Source organism: Rhagoletis pomonella, unplaced genomic scaffold (genome assembly GCF_013731165.1).
Source record: "Rhagoletis pomonella isolate Grant_MI unplaced genomic scaffold, Rhpom_1.0 Rhpom_scaffold_00011, whole genome shotgun sequence".
Classification (NCBI taxonomy): Eukaryota; Metazoa; Arthropoda; class Insecta; order Diptera; family Tephritidae; genus Rhagoletis; species Rhagoletis pomonella.
Window position 1 is genome coordinate 28,289,114 of NW_023458565.1, and position 19,245 is coordinate 28,308,358.

At 34.3% G+C, this 19,245-nt stretch overlaps 1 protein-coding gene across 1 annotated transcript; it reads right to left on the bottom strand.

Annotated features, from left to right (window-relative positions):
• Positions 1 to 200: 200 nt before the first annotated feature.
• LOC118746957 (tyrosine-protein kinase Abl-like) lies at positions 201 to 2,285 on the bottom strand. Its single transcript, XM_036480951.1, has 3 exons — positions 2,282 to 2,285; positions 748 to 1,267; positions 201 to 624 (listed from the first exon to the last, which is right to left on the bottom strand). The coding sequence occupies exons 1-3, from the start codon at positions 2,283 to 2,285 to the stop codon at positions 201 to 203; spliced, it is 948 nt and encodes a 315-aa protein (XP_036336844.1).
• Positions 2,286 to 19,245: the final 16,960 nt, after the last annotated feature.

Sequence of the window (19,245 nt, forward strand, 5' to 3'; positions counted from 1 at the left end):
AGATTGCCGTGCGACATGAATTCGGTGATGATGTAAAAGGGTGGCTCGCGCGTGCAAACGCCTAGAGAAAATATAATAAATAAAAAGATATGTAATTATAAATGCAAGGCAGATATGGATCTGATTTAAATGCTCATTTTAACATTTTCAAATATGCTGCAACTTCCCGCAACGCAACAATCTTCGTAGCACCAATTTCTTTACTCACCAATTAGTTGCACCAAATTTGGATGCTTCATCTCTTTCATAATAGCCGCCTCTTCGAGGAAGTCCTTGAGTGCCATTGTATCCTCCTTGAGCGTTTTCACAGCCACAGTATTGCCGTAACGCTTCCAAACAGCCTCGTACACTTCACCGTACTGGCCGCCGCCCAACTTATGCTTCATCACAATGTCCGTACGGCAGATTTCCCACTCGTCCGGTTCGGGACTGAGTGGGAAAACGGTCGGTTTATTTTGTTTGGGCGCCGGATAAAGCAATGGCGTAATCAACCCGTGCCCTTCATGTTGTACACTATGATGATGCACAAGTTCGGCGAGTGTATTAAATTTAGCTTCCGCTGTGACAAAAACTTTACCATCCGGATCCTCTGAGATGCGATAGTGATATACACGCCCTTCGTATCTGCGCATAGAAAAAAACCCAAAATAGAGAGTGATATAATTAAATTTCCTTATTTACTTTATTATAGCTTTCAAATATGTATACATATATGTATGTATGAACATTCGCCCAAAACGTGCATACCTCAAACTGATGCTCCTTTGGCCTGGCGAACTTTCACTTTCGCGCACCAAGAAACTACCATTGATGCCTGAGCTGAGCAAATATTCGGCTGCATTGCGCGATATGGGTCCATGATACCAAGAGTGTTTCTCCAGCGAGTTAAGTGGCGTCACATAGTTCGATGGTACCCAACCGACATTGCCGGAATCTGAGTGTGCCTCACACCATTCGCCCGATTTGTTGTACGATAAAATACGCACCTGTTCTCCCTTCTTCAGACTTAGTTGATTCTCACCACCAGCTTGAAAGTCATACAATGCTACAAATAATTGTGGATCGTCCTCTTCGGGGCCGGGTGCTAGCAGATTTTCTTTGGATGTCCAACGATGTGCTGACTCAAAACCAGATGTGGCTGAGCTGTGGCCTTGACTGTGGCTTTGTGTGTGCAGCGAAGCGCCATCCTGGCCGGGCAACTCTGCGTCCGCCAGCAATGTTGTGCCGGCAGGAATGTGTGGCAGCGGGCGAGATTGTCGCAGCGCTTCTGTAAATAGCAAAAAAAAATGGAAGGGAGAAAATGTTGTAAATAACTGTATTTTTGTTAGCTACTGTGAGTTACTTGATAATGGGTTAGTAATTTGGGTGATGCGATGCGATTAAAGTAGAAATGTTAACCTTTATTTCAAATATTTGTATAGAAAATTTAAGGATGATCAGTTGATGGAATTTGAGTAGAAATCGAAGTATGAAAGAACAACGAAAATGTTTTTGCCTGCTTGAAGAACCGGCATCTAATTGTAGGCAAATTAATCAATTACCGAAAGTGAAGTCTGTTTTGGGTTTGCCTGAAACGCCGCGTCATTACCATCACTCAGTAGTAAATGTATGTTAGGGCGGGTCAATTATTTTGACTATGCGCGTATAACATAGGAGGATTCTACGTGTAATTCTAAGCAAATTTGCCGAAGAAACAATGGGTCTAAAATCAATTTGGAGTTTGCCAAATTGCGAAAATAGGTTTCGAAAAAAATTTGAAAATTTTCATTGTTGCGCCCTCTGGTGGAAGTTTTAAGAAAAAGATAAGTGCAGAAATGAATACTTCATATCAAAAACCGCTTATAGCATTTTTTTTTTACAAAATTTAAGCACTTCTTTACGACGCTACAGCAAAATGCTAAGAAACCTAATTTCGCAATTTCGCAAACTGCAAAATGATTTCATATACATGGTTTCTTCGGCGAATGTGCTTAGAATTGCACGTAGAATCCTTCGCGCATAGTCGAAAAAATCACCCATACAAATTGACCCGCCCTAATGTATGTTTGTACTATATGAAATTTCGCCCATCGAGTATTTCTTATGCATAAGAAGTTGAAAGTACCTATTTCATCACATTATTTAATCAATTTCAATGATGTTGCAATCAACACACATATTTATTGTATATCGTTCCACATCATCCAACGATATGCTCCATTTGCCCAACATTAAAACTAAATACATATATCAGAGCAATACTTTTAATTTAAAAGGGGATGGGCGGACCGATGTTGCATACCCATTTGAAGGTACATATACCAATCTCTCGGTCGACTCATATGAATGTAAATTAATGCCTGCTCAAGGATACCCAATAGGAACTTCGACCATTCATACTACTAACACATTTATATAAAGAGAACTAAACAGATATATCTACATATCGCCAACTGAAATGCAAAAAGTGGTAACAAACATCGTCGCTAAAATGCAAAAAGTCGTAGGTAATAAAGATTTTAAATGACAATTTTATTGTTATCGTTATTTATAGTTACAAAGCAAAATCGCAGGTTTCCAGAGCTTTACAGAACTACCAGACTTGATATCACTATCGCAAGTGATTTTTTTGTTGATGCCTATCTATAGGTACTTCATGATTTATCGATACTTTTATAGTAATTTATCGATATTTTGTAGTGATTTATAGATACTTTTAGTAATTTATGCATATTTTTTTGTGATTTATCGGTAGCTTCTTCGTTATTTGTCGATAGTGGTACCGTTATTTGTCGACAGTTGTATAGTTAAATATTATCTTTTATATTATAGCTTAAGTTACTGTTTTTCTTTTTTTACAAGAAATGAAATCGTCTTTTTCCAAAAATACCGCTAGAAAATTTGGTAGGAGGAAATAAAACAATACCTACTTTATTTTGGAACGAATTTCTGTTATCCCTAATCAAGTTTGCTTTGGAGACAAGCCGGTTTCGGTTTCTTTCCGCCCTGTCGGAAAAATCAACCAACACCAACAAATAGAACAATCTTTGGTTTTAATAAATAATTTCGATAACGAGCACTTTTCACGGACGTAGCGAACATCGAAAATGAATTAGAAAATAACTGGTAATATGAAGGTAATAAGGATTGGGATGCGTTTTGCTTTTTTTCACTTGAATGAAGTCGTAGTTTACTTTCAAATTAATCCGTCAAAGACAAAAAAAGTCAGGTCATGGCAATTGGAACGGGTCGTTGTTGGTATCGTTCGTGTTGCTTATGCATAATCTGTACTTTATTATTTAGTCACAGATATAAAATCACGATGACAAGTTACACGATTGAACAGCAAGTCCAAATTATAAAACTTGATTGTAAAAATGAGTGTTCCCTGGTAAAAACGGACCAGACCAACAGTCTAGTTGCGCCAATTTCACGCTTCCAGCAATGAAGTCTTCTCATAGAAACCCATAACCGATTCCTCTAACCTTTTATGTAATAACTTCAAGCCATACAGGGGAAAAGAAGCTCAGACAAACACTTAATGCGTGTTACTAGTGAATAAAGTGTGGGTAGTTTGTGACCATCAGTAGTACTAAGATTTCCAAATAAACACCAACTTGTCTGAAATAAAGAAGAAACGTGAACTGGTGCACAAACTAAGCACCAATCGGATTCCCTGCTGGGTCTTAAAGCCTGTGATGAAAGCAAGTTTAACTTCATGGTCGAGGCTAAACGTGACAGCCCACATTCATTTGTAGGCACATATGTTTGTATGTATGTACATATGTACATGAGGACATATATGTACATACATACATACTCTGCAATAATAAGCTTATATATACATATATGGCGGCCAATTTTCCGAAAAGCACCAGTACCTTACCGGTTAAAATTTGACATTTGTTTGCATCAAAAATGTAAGCTTGCGACCAGTTCCCAAGGAATCGTTCTAAAGATAGACAAAAAGCGAGACTCTCACAGATTTGTACATACAGAGTGGTGTTGTCTAGAAATTTTTATCGATAGTGAGTTCAGCTTAACAAAAAATTTCTAAACAACACCACTCTGTGATTGTCAAAATTTAAAAATGCACCAAACGCTCAAAGTGAACATTTGAAAACGCCGTGGCTGTAGCCGAGTGCGCAGAGATGCTTGCTACTATTAGTGGTGCTCCGAGTTCAAATCCCATCGGCGGAACAAAAAATGTATAGTTTTCTGTTGGGTTTTTCTAACTTACGAAAAAGTATCCGTGAAGTACTCAACGAAATCGTATTCATACGAAAAAATCTTCAAGTATATTTACATGGACTAGTACAAACCAGATAATAAAGAACAATTAACCACTATAGGATATCTTATGGTGAGTTCTTGATAGTTGTAACCATTGGCAGGGGAATTATGAGGGACTAGTACTGGTAACAAAATGATTATCTGAGGGCTAACCTAGGGTGAGTCCGAATTGCTGCAGGGTATGTATACATACATATGCACATGTATGTACACACATAGTACTAAACAGTTAGTTAGTTTGGCCAGAAAGGGTGCCACATTGACCTCAAGTGAGAATCGGATCACACACGCAATTACAACTAGTATACTTAACACTAACAAACATTTTGAAACATGGTATTTGAAAACGGGTGAATATTTTTGACTTTTCAAGCAGTCGCTAAAATGTGAATGTAATCACTCCACAGATTGTGCATGTCGAGAAGCCAAACTGCTGTGGCACGAATACAACTTCAAAAGAACACATGACCTCTTCTTAAAGCCTAGAACGGCAGTTGCGCTATATCGTTTTTTTTAATCGAATTTTATACGATAATACGCCCACTTAAATATGTGTCTGTGATAAGCGCTTCGCTTGTGATGAAACTGACAGATCGCCTGCCATGGATGAACGCTAATTGTAACAGGAAGTTAGTTGTTGTTTTTTCATCACAAGTGTCCCAATTCTCGCATTTTTGTAGGCACTGTGACATTTTGAAAATGTTCGAAGTTATTAGCTGCCAGACAGGCCCAAAAAATCCAGCCCAATCCCACCGGCGGCTCTCTCGGTTGATATACAAACATACTGACCGAAAGCTGCTAAAAAATAAGGCAACAAACAGTCAAAATAATTTCTTTTCCCCCGAGTACAATGATCGTATAAAAACCTTACTAACTACATACATTGCAGAAGTAAATAAGCAAACTTGTTTTGAGAGAAGTCCAAGAAAGAGCACAGACACAACCAGACAATTGTACTTGCAAAAGTCACTTGAATTTATGAGTTCTTACTTAAGAATTTAAGGCAAAGAAAGGAAAAAAACTAACAAAAACGTAACCGGCGCATTTTGTTATGCGAGCAGGGGGCAAGTAAGTTCTAGTGCTGGTTTGTTGTCTAAATTCGACGCTTAAAAGGGCTTTCGAGAGCTGAGGAGCATGGAATGACAACAGTCACCTGAGCAAGTACTCATATCAAATAACAACACAAAGGGAAACAATTGACTGCCGTCGTCGGAACGGATGAGAACTGGAATTTTAGAGGCAATTTATGTATCGCAAAGTATTTATGCAGGAATGCTTCAATAAACGTAGTGGCAAGATGTATGAATGTACATTAGGATGGTCCAAAAATACATATGGAAATATGTTAAGTCCGAATCTTAGTGCTCTCACCCTCTATTATTGTTCTATATCGCAAAAATATGCCCCTGTTTTTTTTTTAATTTCGACATCAAAAAACCTTTAGAGATTCGCTCAAAGCGCTTGAAGTTTCCATGTATTTTATATGCGGAAAAAACACTTTTCGTAGAATTGGTATAGAATTCTTGTAATTTTTTTTCGATCGGAAGACGATGTTTCTCTTCAGGAGATTCCCAATAATAATATCCTATAAAAAATAGTTGAGTAAATAAACAAATGGATGTTATTACTGGAAATTACCTAAAGAGAAACAAAGTTTTCCGATCGAACAATATTGATTGTAACTTATTTTAGACCACCCTAATGTACATCCATATAAAGTATTTGTATGTAAGTAGCCGCGGTGCTATCAATTGTACAAGTATTGGTTCATTTGTATTTGTGGTTGAATAAATTTGTTGCTACCATTTTCATTGAGAAAATAAATAATTCACGAAGTCTGAGTGGTAATGAGAAGGAAAAATCGTGTTTTGCGCTTTGAGAGTATGTCTTTTCTTTTTGTCTCTTCTTTACCTTCAAAGAAGCCACATTTTTATGTTGTGGGAAGATACTTAAAAAATTACAAGAATGTTAAAGGTACAGAAATCATTAGTGCAATTTGTAGTGCTGTTTTTGTTTTTTTGTTGCAAAATTCAAGGAGTGCTCGGTTAGGTTGACTAAGTTAATAGCTTGTTTTTGGTCGCTAGCAGGCAGCATTGGTATGCTTGTACAAAGTCTGGGGAGTATTAATGATGCGAAAAATATACAAAATTGTTGTAGTGAAAATATAAATCTCGGTTTCGTGGAATTCAGGAAAATAAGTGTAAATGTTATAGTACCACTTTTTTAATTGTCATGCATTGGTAATAATAAATTGAAGGAGCGGGTTTGGTCTGAGCCTGAGGAGGCAGGTTATAGATAAATTCCTAGAAATAATTCCTATGCATTTTGTTTTAATAATTTTATAATGCTTTAGGCGCGCTTGTAATGAGTTCTACTTTGAGTTTTGGTTTATTTTCAAAACCCACAGTAACTAGGCAATTAGTTAATGTGATACAGTAACTAAAAATAGTGAACAAATAATTTAGCGCATATGAGCAAATCTCACGTGTTGTTTTTTGAGTGTCACTTCCTTCTCTCGCAAGAAAAAAAAAGACGCTAAAGCATTCTTCTGGCATACATATATTTCAATCAATTTAGTTCCAGAAACAAGTACAATACAAAATAAATCAATTTGTTGAACATTTTTAGCCTTAAAATGTTTATTTAGGCGTAAAAGTACCGAAATTACTAATTAAATGTTTAATGTCAATCAATCAATGTTAAATAAAAATGTTTAATGTCAACCACTTTTAAATGAAATAGCTGCTCTTCCGAGTGAGATGAAACCTTGACCTCCCTGCCACGGTATCCAAACGAGACTACCATTTTTCGGCCCCAATTTTACTGTACTACTTTGAACTTTTTGAATGCACACTCGTATTTATAGGCGAACGCCTATACTATTCCCTCTTCTATAATTTGTGGTGTGAGAGTGGTTTTCATGGCTCGAGGACCAAGAATTAAACCTGTGTCCTTCATAGTACACTTATCACATGGCTACGGTGAAATAACTAAAGGCGTATCTAAACAGTAAAATAAAAAAGGAACAGTCCAGCGCCTTCGTCTTGGTCTGCAGGCTGTATCGGAGATACATCCGCTATATTTAAACGTAGAATACGTGGTATGGTTATTGATAACAATATCAATAGAAAAATCGATAAAAATATTGGTAACAAAACCAATAAAAATATCGATAAAAATATCGACAACAAAATCGATAAAAATATCGGTAACAAAGTCGATTATAATATCGATAGCAAAAACGATAAAAATATCGATAACAAAACCGATAAAAATATCGATATCAAAATCGATAAAAATATCGATAACAAAATCGACAAATAATCTATAATAAAATCGATAACAAAGTCGATTAAAGTGTCGATAACAAAATCGATAAAAATATCGATCATTATATCGATAAGAAACGGAAAATATCGATAGAAAAATAAATAACAAAATCGATCATTATATCGATAAGTTCCGAAAGTATCGATAACAAAATCGATAAAAATATCGATAACAAAACCGATGACAAAATCGATTAAAATGTCGATAACAAAATCGATAAAAATATCGATCATTATATCGATAAGTGAAAATATCGATAGCAAAATAAATAACAAAATCGATCATTATATCGATAAGTTCTGAAAATATCGATAACAAAATCTATAAAAATATCGATAACAAAATCGTTAGCAAAATCGATAACAAAATCGATAAAAATATCGATAACAAAACCAATAAAAATATCGATAACAAAATCGATAAAAATATCGATAACAAAATCGATAATAAAATCGATAACAAAATCGATAATAAAGAGATAACAAAATCGATAAAAATATCGATCATTATATCGATAAGTTCCAAAAACATCGATAGCAAAATCAATAACAATATCGATAAAAATTTATATCGATAAGTCCCGAGAATCCCTAAAATCCCGAAATAGTTCCGAGATTGAGTCTCTGTGCCTTTATCTATATCCTTTTCTCTACAACTACCTTTATTTTAATCTTTCTTCCTCTATCTTCATCTATACTTTTATCGGTATCCTCATCCGCATCTTTTTCTTTATATTTATCTTTGTTTTTATTTTTATGTTTATCATATTCTTCATATATATATTACATATGCACGTGTTTGCAAAATGATGACGAGGTGATTTTGTATGGAAAATCATTTATGCCCATATATTTGAATATAATAAACATATATAGAAGATATCAACCAATACTTCCCATATACCAAACGAAAGGAAAACTCTTGAATTTTTGATTAAAGAAAACAAAAACAAAATCATTCGAGCGCTTTTCGAGCATTTTGGTAATGAAAAAAATTTGCAAATTTTTTCAACAATTTTTTGCCTTAAAATGCTCAATATTTGTTAAATTTATATAAAATTTGTACCCGATAATATTTCTACTGCTCCAAAGAACCTATATCCCGAAAATGAAAGTTATATATGCCAACAATAAGTTGCTAGAGCACTTTAAAGGCTCAAAATTGACCCCAAAATAAGGCAATGTTTACCGTTGTTTTTACGACAGAAACCGAATTGGTTATTTACAAAAATGAATCTGTCGACAGGTTTGGAATTTTATCTTTGAAACGCCACACTTTTCTTTGAAATCGCTTTATTAGTTCTCGTGCAATAAGCGTTTTTGTGAAGCTCTAAAAATTACAACTACAACATTTGAACATAGCCCCCATACCTTAAGGTAAGACGTATTCTACGTCAAAATGTTGGTTGTCAATAAAACTCGATTAATATGTTGAGCAACTGTAAGCCCACAAACAGATTAGTTTCGCATTTACCTACTCACTTAGAAGCGCACTAGTTTTTTTATGAGTACGACGAGTACTACTTTTTTTTTATTGTTGATTGTTGCGTAAAAACACATTACCACAAAAGATTTTGCAACTGACAAGTGTAGAGTGTTGGACGCGTCAGAAGCAACCGCAACACATTGTCGTTGTTGTTGGTGCTGTTGCTGTGTGCCATATTTTGTTCAAGTGGTTAAACAAAAGCTTGGCGATTTCTTTTTGCATGCGCTTAATTAAATGGCGACGCAATGACACACAAACCAAAAAAAAAAAAACAAAAAACAAAAGCGAATATTTACTAGAAAACACTTAAGCTGGAAAAACGCTAATTCGCATTCAAAAGTATGCCTTTCTGGAACAAGCATGAAAGTGACATCTGGGTTGGTTTACTTTGCAAAACAAAAAAAGTTAATATCAAAAGGACTAAGAAGTTTTCGCAAATATCCTTTCTTCAAACGACGAGATGACTTGAACATAAAAAAATAACTTTCAGATTCATATCTTAGCCAAAGGTACATACATACATAGCCAGTATTCGTACATTAATTTGTATTACTTCCTCTTGTTTTTTTTTACGCCAGGTAAGCCATCTAACGCAAAAAAATAAAATTTTTTCGCATTCAAATTGCAAAGAAAAATTACATTAAAAACCACTAGCAATGTTTAGGGCAGGGACTGAATATAATAGTTATCGATGAAAACTGTCATGGAAAAATTCAGGGTGAAGGAAATGTTCTACAACTAAGTGATACATACCAATCGGTTTGTTTTTTTACCATGACTCAAATTTGAAAATAAATTTTTATTTGCAACTTTTATGGAAAATTTAAAAAAATAATAATTATTTTTGATTTTTATATTATATGTCTTAGATAACAGTTATTGAAGACATTTATTTATAAAAGTTATCAATAAAAATCAGTCAGTGACTATTACTTTCAAAAGTCATCAATATAAGCCAGTCACCGACTTTTATTTTTTAAATCATACGTATAAAAGTCATTAACATTTTTCGCAGTTAAGAAGGTGTTGGGAAACAAAAGTTTACTACGACTTTTACTAATGACATTTTATTTATGACTTTTGTAAATAAAAGTCTTCGATAACTGTTATCTAAGATCAAAAATAAGTAGCTGTTATTTGCAGATTATTTAGATACAAATCAAATATAATTGTTATTTTGGATTTATAAATTAAAAATCAGAAATAACGGTTATTTAAGGAGTAATTAAATAAAAGTCAAAAAATAATTGTTAAAGAGCGATTTTTTTGATAAAAGTTGTAACTTTTACAGTCCCTGGTTTAGGGTGTTTCAAGGGAGATGCAGATCTTTGAGAGCAATTATTTGTGATATGTTTTTCTTTAATTTTTTTTTGCATTAAACGAATGTTGTGTTTCATACATAAATGTCATAGACTAAAAAACATGATGAAATAAAAAAAAATCATCACCACAAATTTCGTTGTTCTTTTTTTTTTATAAAAGAAAATTTGGGCTCTTATTGAATCACCCTGTTTGTATGTATGTATGTATGAGTTCTATAAGTTTTGGTTGGGGGAAATATTAATTTATCCAAACGGGTTATCACACATGCTTGCCGCACCATTGACTACAGAACAGTTTACGCTTTTGTTCAAACTGACCGGAGACCGGAGGACACCCAAATGATCGCCACAGGCATCATCAATTTATATGTAAATTGCATACATACACTTCGTATATACAAAACTTCATAAATGCATATCTATATACATTAGGGTGGTCCTTAAAAACAAATGACACGCCTTAACCGACTCCAATCGGGACCAAAATTTATATGTGTTATCTTCGACTATAGTAGTATAGATTTTAGGTATGAGATGAAAAAAAAAATTAATTTAATTTTTTGAGTTTCTATAGAGGAATCTGAACTTTGCACCCTGTGCGTCACGCCTTAACGGTCTCCAATTGGGACCAAAATTTATGTGTGATATCTATGATGGTGGTATTACCGACTGAGGGGGTGAGACTGAAAAAAATCTCTAATTTGATTTTTAGGGACCACCCTAATATACATACATGTATTTGTACGTACGCATTCATTCATAAAAATTATGAGTTTTACAAACTGTGCAGTGAATAAGAAATAAACAAGTAAGAGCAGCGCTGTCTTCGGCTATGCCGAAGGCTTCATACCTTTCATGAACATCTGCAAATTTTACTTTGACAGATTACTGCTTTTGAATACATCTGCATACATCGATAGAGGAGTTACATACTTATATAAAAAATCGCATCTAAACAATCAGAGGTATGGAAGATATACTTTATATGACACCAATCTAAGTGATTTTCACCGCTATGTGATCGGTATGTAAACCGGTAACACAATTTATTGGGTTTAGTTTCGTACATAAAGGAGATATATGGCAAAAATTGGTATCTTAACAATCAGTGCTATAGGAGATAAAGCTTATACAGCATAGATTTTGACGATTTTCTCAGTAGACTTTGTATTATTATTTATAAAATATCTTACGAAATTTATCGGGTTTAGCTGTTCAAATAAAGGAGTTTTACAGTAAAATCCCATATCTGAACAATCAGATGTATGGAAGATATATGTTGTAGTCATCCGATCCTTGTTATTTCCACTGTAAGTATTCTGTTAATAATGAGTGAAAATGGTGCGAAATTTAATGTTCCTAGCTGCATAAATGGAGGAGTTATGATAAAAGGCCTCATATCTGAACAATCAGTTGTATGTGGGCTGCAGGTTATAGTGACCCGATCTTTGTTATTTTCGCTGTAAGTCTTCTGTTGATAATGAGTGAAAACAGCGCGAAATTTCATGGTCCTAGCTACATAAATGGATGAATTATAACGAAAAATCTCATATCTGAACAATCAGTTGTATGGGAGCTATAGGTTATAGTTACCCGATCTTTTTAATTTTCACTGTAAGTTTTTTGTTGATAATTATTGAAAACAGTGCGGAATTTCATGTTCCTAGCTATATAAATGGAGGAGTTATAACGCAAAATTTTATATCTGAACAATCAGTTGTATGGGAGCTATAGGTTATAGTGACCCGATCTTTGTAATTTTCACTGTAAGTATTCTGTTGATAATGGCTTCAAGTATTGCAAAATTTCATGTTCGTAGCTGCATAAATGGAGAAGTTATAATGAAAAATCTCATATCTGAACAATCAGTTGTATGGGAGCTATATGTTATAGTGGTCCGATTCTTCCGGTTCCGACAAATGATTAATAAATTATAAAAATACACCCACCTACCAAATTTGATCCGGATATCTCGAAAACTGAGAGACTAGATTGCATACAAACAGACGGACAGACGGACAGACGGACATGGCTAAATCAACTCAGCTCGACGTTCTTATCATATAAGTATACATTTTCATGGGTCTATCTCTTTTTGTTCTGGTACTTACAAACATCGGACCAAAGTTATAATACCATTTCATGCTCATGAAAGGTATAAAAAATATCGTCTTTCAACTGAGACAACTGCAGGCCGGAAATGCAATGCCAAGAAGAAACGAAAATTGGAGTAATGTTTTTTATTTGTTCATTTTTAATATGAAAATCACGTTTATTAGAAAACAAATACAATGTATGCATGTATACATACCTACGTACAAACCTATACATTTATATAGGCTGCTATTAGTTATTTGTTATGCATTGCATTAGGGTGCTACACGTAAAATAGTAACTAGTTGCGGCTTTCGCAAGCGATTCACAAAATTTGGTAAATAGTTATTACCAAACTCACTAAAATGTTTGTCTCAATTCAGTGTAATTCAGATCTCTTGAAGATCATAAAAAAAATTAAATCTAATGACACGCCTCAACTTTCGGCAACGAGCAATACGTTAACACTGTGCTGAGTACCAGGGCACTGTAGGCTCGATGGCAACGAGGTCGCTGACGAATTGTCACGAAACAAAAATGGAAATCGAACTGGCCTTACAAAAATACTTTAGACTCAGGGGTGTCCGGTGAACTATTTTCCGGTACGGTCCAATCTATAGACGAACCCTTTACAATAAGGAATTCTTTCGCGATCCAGCTTAATGTACTATGTACATCAATATATTCATATGCTGGCTCTCAAATATCTTCATTAATCGCTGCAGGCATATTTCTGAAAAGAGTTGCAAAGCGATTAATTGTCATGATTAGGCAGTTCCACGGCGGCAGAGTGGAGGATCAGCATTCATAGCAAATAAATACGTATTTGCTTTGATTAACAAGAGATTAATGTATGCATGCCCGGAAAATGGGAGCAAATAAGAAATGTGTAGAGTCTTCTGGTAGTAAAAACAATATACATAAGTATGTATGTATTAGAGGTTTACGCCGACAGGCTTTGCGGCGGCGGCGTGGTCAACTTCAAAAATATAAACGACTTGCCTAACTATTTTTATTTTGCAAACTGCCTGATGTTTGCAGATGATGTTAAACTTTTTTCAGTTGTGCGTGATCTCTCAGATTGTAATCGTCTTTAGCTCGATCTAGATGAATTTAAGCAGTGGTGTACATTAAACTGTTTGAACCTAAATATAGGTAGATGTTGCGTAGTTACGTTCTCGAGGCAGTCTAGTAGTGATATACCTTTTGACTATAAATTAGATGGTTGCGTTATAAAGCGGAGCACTGAAATAAAAGATTTGGGCATTATTTTTGACTCCAAACTCGCGTTTACAAAACACGTTGACTATATTGTATCTAAATCGTTCTCAATGATAGGCTTTATTAGGCGAAATACTCAAGAGTTCAGAGATCCAGTAACTTTAAAATCCTTTAGTAAGAAGCCGTCTGGAATACTGTTCTATAATATGGAGTCCATATTATGAAGTGGACTCGATCAAAATAGAAAGAGTTCACAAGATTTTCACCATATTCGCTATTTGCAATTTGCCCTGGCAAGGTTATGTTCCTCCCTATATTGGCAGACAGAAATTGCTGGGTCTCCAGTCTTTGAAGGAAAGAAGAGATTCCTTCTTCATTACATTTATTCATAAAATAATCAATGGGCACACAAATTGCGCTTATTTTACAGATTTGCTCATATTATATAATCCCCCGCGTAATTTAAGAAACAAAAGGCTATTGGTTGATGCTCTGCATACCACGAATTATGCCAAAAATGAACCAATTGCTAGATCATTGAATTGTGCAATACATATTCTAGTGTTATCGATTTTAACTTAAGTATTGATAGATTTAAGAATAATTTGTTTACAATATTCACCTAGAGTCTTCACTAGTCTGTAAGAAACTAGTTCTGTAGACTGAAATTAAAAAATAAATAAAGAAATATACTACATACATACATGGTTCTCTATGTTCTCTATAGATCCGTATGTACTATTTAAATTTAAAGAAATAAAAAAAAAATTTAAAGCTAAGTTATTGGAGTAATTTATTTTGCTATTAATAAATTTCTGAAATAACATTCTCTACGGTTATGTTAAATTAAGGGGTTCTTACGATTTTTTGCGGGTTATAGATTGAAAACTAGGGTGGTCTACTATTTTCCGGGGGTTTTATCCATCAACTCCCAGCAGAACAGGCCTGGTTAAAATTTCCACTAAAATTTTAAGTGCCAAATTTTCCGAGGGTAAACAAAAGTAATGAAAAATACTACTAATTTCCATCAAGAAGGGGGAACTTTAACCCTTTGTAGAAAACATTGCGATGCGATGGAGCAAAACCTTTCTGGGGTTTGCCCACCACTTGTGAATGCTAACATAGTATTCACACAGCCACATAGAACTTGTATACGTCTGTGGGACCCCGGAATAAAATAACTTACTTATTTAAAATCTGTTTAAAAAATATTCAACTCTTTATTAAAGAAAAAATACACAAGAAGATCAATTTGTTTTTGTTTTATCTCCAATAATCGAGGAGTTAGATGCAATAAGGGCACTTCTGTTAAAACTGCTTTCTGAGATATTATCGTTAAAGTCTTTTGGTGTGTGACAACTTTCTTGTTGTTGTAGTAATCTGTAAAAAATGAATATTGTTGTGGTATTGAAAAAAATTGTTATATATTCTGTAGTAGTAGTTCCTTCAAGCGATGCGTTTCATGAAAACTTTGTACAAAATTCCTTAGGCGCCGAACGCCGCCGCCGCCGCCGCCGCGCCGATATTTTCGTAACTCGGCGGCGGCGCGTGAGTAATGACAAAAAACGGCGGCGGCGGCGGCGTGGCTCGGCGGCGTATACCTCTAGTATGTATATTGCTAGAGTTAATGAGAGATGCATCTGAGCTTTACTTCAAGCCACTGTACATACATACATATATGCGGAACAAAGCGCTGACAATTCCTACAATAAGAATTGGCCTTTAAGTAACTTACAAATTACATTAAAAAATCCACCTGTTAAATTTCGCTTTTCATTGACAATAACGAAACCATAATTGAAATTTATAACAAAATTCATGCCCAGAATAAAACAAAGTTAATTGCGCAATAAAATGGCGAAAAATGTAATAAAAAAGAGTTAATGACCGTCAAACCAAGCGAAGCCGTGCGTATTTAATTGTACGAATATGTACACAAACACAGCTATGTAAGTATGTAAGCAGCATAGGGACAATGCAGGCGTCAGTTGGCTGGCTTTGAACTAACAAAAGACTCTTGCCATATTTGATTGGAAATTATTGAGCGGTGACAATTTCATAGAATAGTAATTTCGAAATTGCGCTATTATTTTTGAAAAAAAAAGGTTGAAAAAAACGTCGTAAATTTGCCTACAAAATAAATTAAATTGTAGAATAAAAATAAAAAAAATTATTAAAGCAATTAATATTCAATGCAGTGGTGACAGGTGCAGGCCGACAAATTTAATTTAACAAATTTCTCAAAACACACTCTGAGCCGCGTGACTGAAATTTGATCGTCTGATTTGTTTTTGTAATTCAATACTTATGTACATACATAAAAATATCGACTTGAACAGAGATAGCCCCTTCATAGGGCCGCGCGCCCAGATTTTTTCAGCGTTTTATACATTTCATAAAGACGAACACACTCTAAGAAAGCTCTCACCGTGCAATGCTATCTAAGGCTAAGAACATATTGGAGCGGCGAGCAAAGCGAAGAGCTAGCATCGAGCAAAGCTTCTTTTGTTTCCATAAAAAGGCATGAACAAAATCTATTTTTATATGGAAGAAAATGCGCAACATCCTCGACAAAAAAAAAATTAAAAAAGCAGTAATTTTTAACTGCTTGAAACTTGCACTTTATTATACTAAAATTGAACGAGCTAAAAAACTGCATACTGAAAATTTTTCTAAAAATTCTGCATAAAAAGTTTGAAATTTTGATAAAAAATTTTTTAAGTTTGATTCATTTTTATGAATTTTGTAAAAAGTTTGCAGGAGTGAAAAAACTAATTTACGAATACTTCTGTGATTGACTGTATGTTGTATATCAAAATACGTCTAAAAATTTGTTCGTGAAAAAATGTTTATTAATGGAAAGTGCAAAAATATGAACTACCAAGTCGGCGATGCTTTATCTTTTGGTCGTATAACCGACTTCCAGTTTCTAGCGGAAGTGGGTTAGACACCTAAAGTCCATTCTTTCAAACGGGACGTCGATGTTTTTATCACAAATTCGGACAAAAATACATAACTTATGTCGGATAATTTTTTCTGGAATGAACTTCCGGTTAAAAAATGGACCGGCATATACTTCTGCCGAACTTTTCTTTTCGAGACCCGTCATAATAAATTAGATGTTGTTCACACAAAGGCATTCTTGCGGAATTACTATACTTAAGTATTAAAGAAGGAAAAAATAATAACAGCGATTAAATAATCAGAAATAACAAATTTAAAAATATAATACAAAAGTAGATATTAATTTCATGAACTCGCATTACTATTAGTTAAAAGCTCTTAACCCTTCTTAGTCGATAGTATGAGCATTCGGTACTGATTTTAAAAATTAATATATATGTAAATATTTCAAAAGGTCAAGGAGTCATATCTATGAATATAATTGCTTAATTCTATGATTTTATTGACTAGATTTATTTCTTGCAATCATCCTAGTTAGCAAATTAAGTTTGCAAAATGTCAATGAAATCAAGGGAATCAGACATTGATGACATTTCAAATCCTCACTTCAATTAAATATTTAAGAGTGCAAATCTGAGAGCTGCGAAAGTGGATGAGTGAAATTGCTTGATTTTTTCTTATTTTTATTTATTTATTTTTTTTTGTTTGGTTAGTTGAATGATTGATCGGTTAGTTGGTTAATTTTACCTAAATGTATTTGATATTTAGCCGCATCACGGAGTTGCTGTTGCTGAGCTCTGTGCATTGGACCTATAATGGGAAAATAAGTAGAAATAAGAGAAGAATATTTTGTTAAAGCAGAAATCATAGTTTATAATATTAAGATTCTTGATTTTTATTACAACAACAAAAAAAGTTTACATTCCTATGACTTGCCGCAGGGTGAATGATGGAAGTGAGAAAGAAGTGCGATTCGACGACGATGACAAGGCGCATTTAATTATTTACAATTTATGTGCTAATGAAGCCGGGGGATTGCGCCAGTAAGAATCTACATATAATAATATGCACAAACACATGCACATACATATGTATGTATGTATGTATACAGTGGCGGATTTATCGTACAGGCAACATAGGCTGAAGCCTAGGGCGGCAGAATTAAGGGGCGGCAAAATTTAAGACAGCTAAATTAAAAGAAAAAAATTTATTTGGATTCAGCTGCACTTGAAATTGTGTTTGTGTCTGTAAAATATTATTAATGATTCATCTCATTCAATACAATTCAAAATTAGAATTACGCTGTGAATTTTTCCTTAGTATAGCAGTCGTTGAAATTTCCATTTAACTTTCATTCACGCGGCTTAGAAACCTGACGGCGCGCCTGCGCGTGACGCAAAGAAACAGCCGACACGCTGCCCCGAGAACGAGAATCATCTAAAAGGTTACCACACTTGACAACACTGCCGAAAAACGAGCGTGCGTTTTCGAGAAAATTCTTGATTCCAAGCCCACCAGTTTTTCATAAGTGTATCATAACGTGAATAATCTGAAGGTCAGCTTCCGTCGTATGTCAAATTAGGCAGTGTATCTGTGTATGGTCTTCTGTTTGTCTTGCGCGAGGTCAAAAAATCTTCCGGATGAGCGATTTTATTTTGTATACTCGCATAGCGCTACTTCAATGTCCTGATAATTGGATTCTACTTGTCCAAACCTCTAAAGCATTTCAGTGCAGAATACATCTTGTTTTACTATATTGTAATAAAGCACTGACAATAACAATCATATTTGATATATATATATATATTTTATTTTCGTGAAAAAAGGGCGGCAAGTTATGAATTGCCTAGGGGCGGCAAATATTTAAATCCGCCACTGTATGTATAGTTAATTGAAAAAAAGCGGTCGATAGTGTTGCGTTTGAGAGAAGAAGTGATGAAGATTTCTGACAATGGACGAGTTATGGCAAATGCAGTAAAGGGCAAGATAATTCAACATGGGCAAGTAGTAAAGGAATATTAAAAATGCCAGAGAGAATTAAAATCTTGAGCTATGCGTTGTTAAGAAACGAAAGCAGAAAACAAAAAAGAAATAAATATTATAACAACTAAAAGTCAGAACCTGCCAGTTTAACTTCCCAAGTGTTGGATTTGTTTGTGAATGCGAGATTTCGCCGCTGGAACTAAGCTTCTTGGCATTCATTCGTGCTATTAGTTGGTAATTCTACTAGCCGTTTGGTAATTTCCGCAATTTTTGCTTAATCGCTACGTCTATGGTGGTTCACACAGTTTTCTCAATTATAATGTTTTTTTTTTTATATATGTACATAAAAACACTTTTTGTAAGCGCAAGTTGCTGCCTTAACGTCTGAACGTTTCCTCTAAGTAATTGCTATTAACATAAGAAATTAAAGAATTGGAACAATAGCAAAAAAAAACACAACTGAGCTTACAAAATGTATAGATTTCAAAGTTTAAGTTCTATTTGTGAGAAATCGTGAGCGATTTTATTTTAGTACTCACAACAAAAAAAGCGTTTTCAACTGTTTTGCGTTGGTATTTTATAATAAAAAGCAAAAGTTTTAATAAAAGATAGGGCTATACTAAAAGAAAAATTT

What these genes read in the sequence shown, in the direction of transcription:
- LOC118746957 (XM_036480951.1), bottom strand. An exon ending in CAAAGGAGCATCAGTTTGAG is followed by an intron (nt 625 to 747) that starts GTATGCACGTTT and finishes TTCTATGCGCAG; the next exon opens with ATACGAAGGGCGTGTATATC.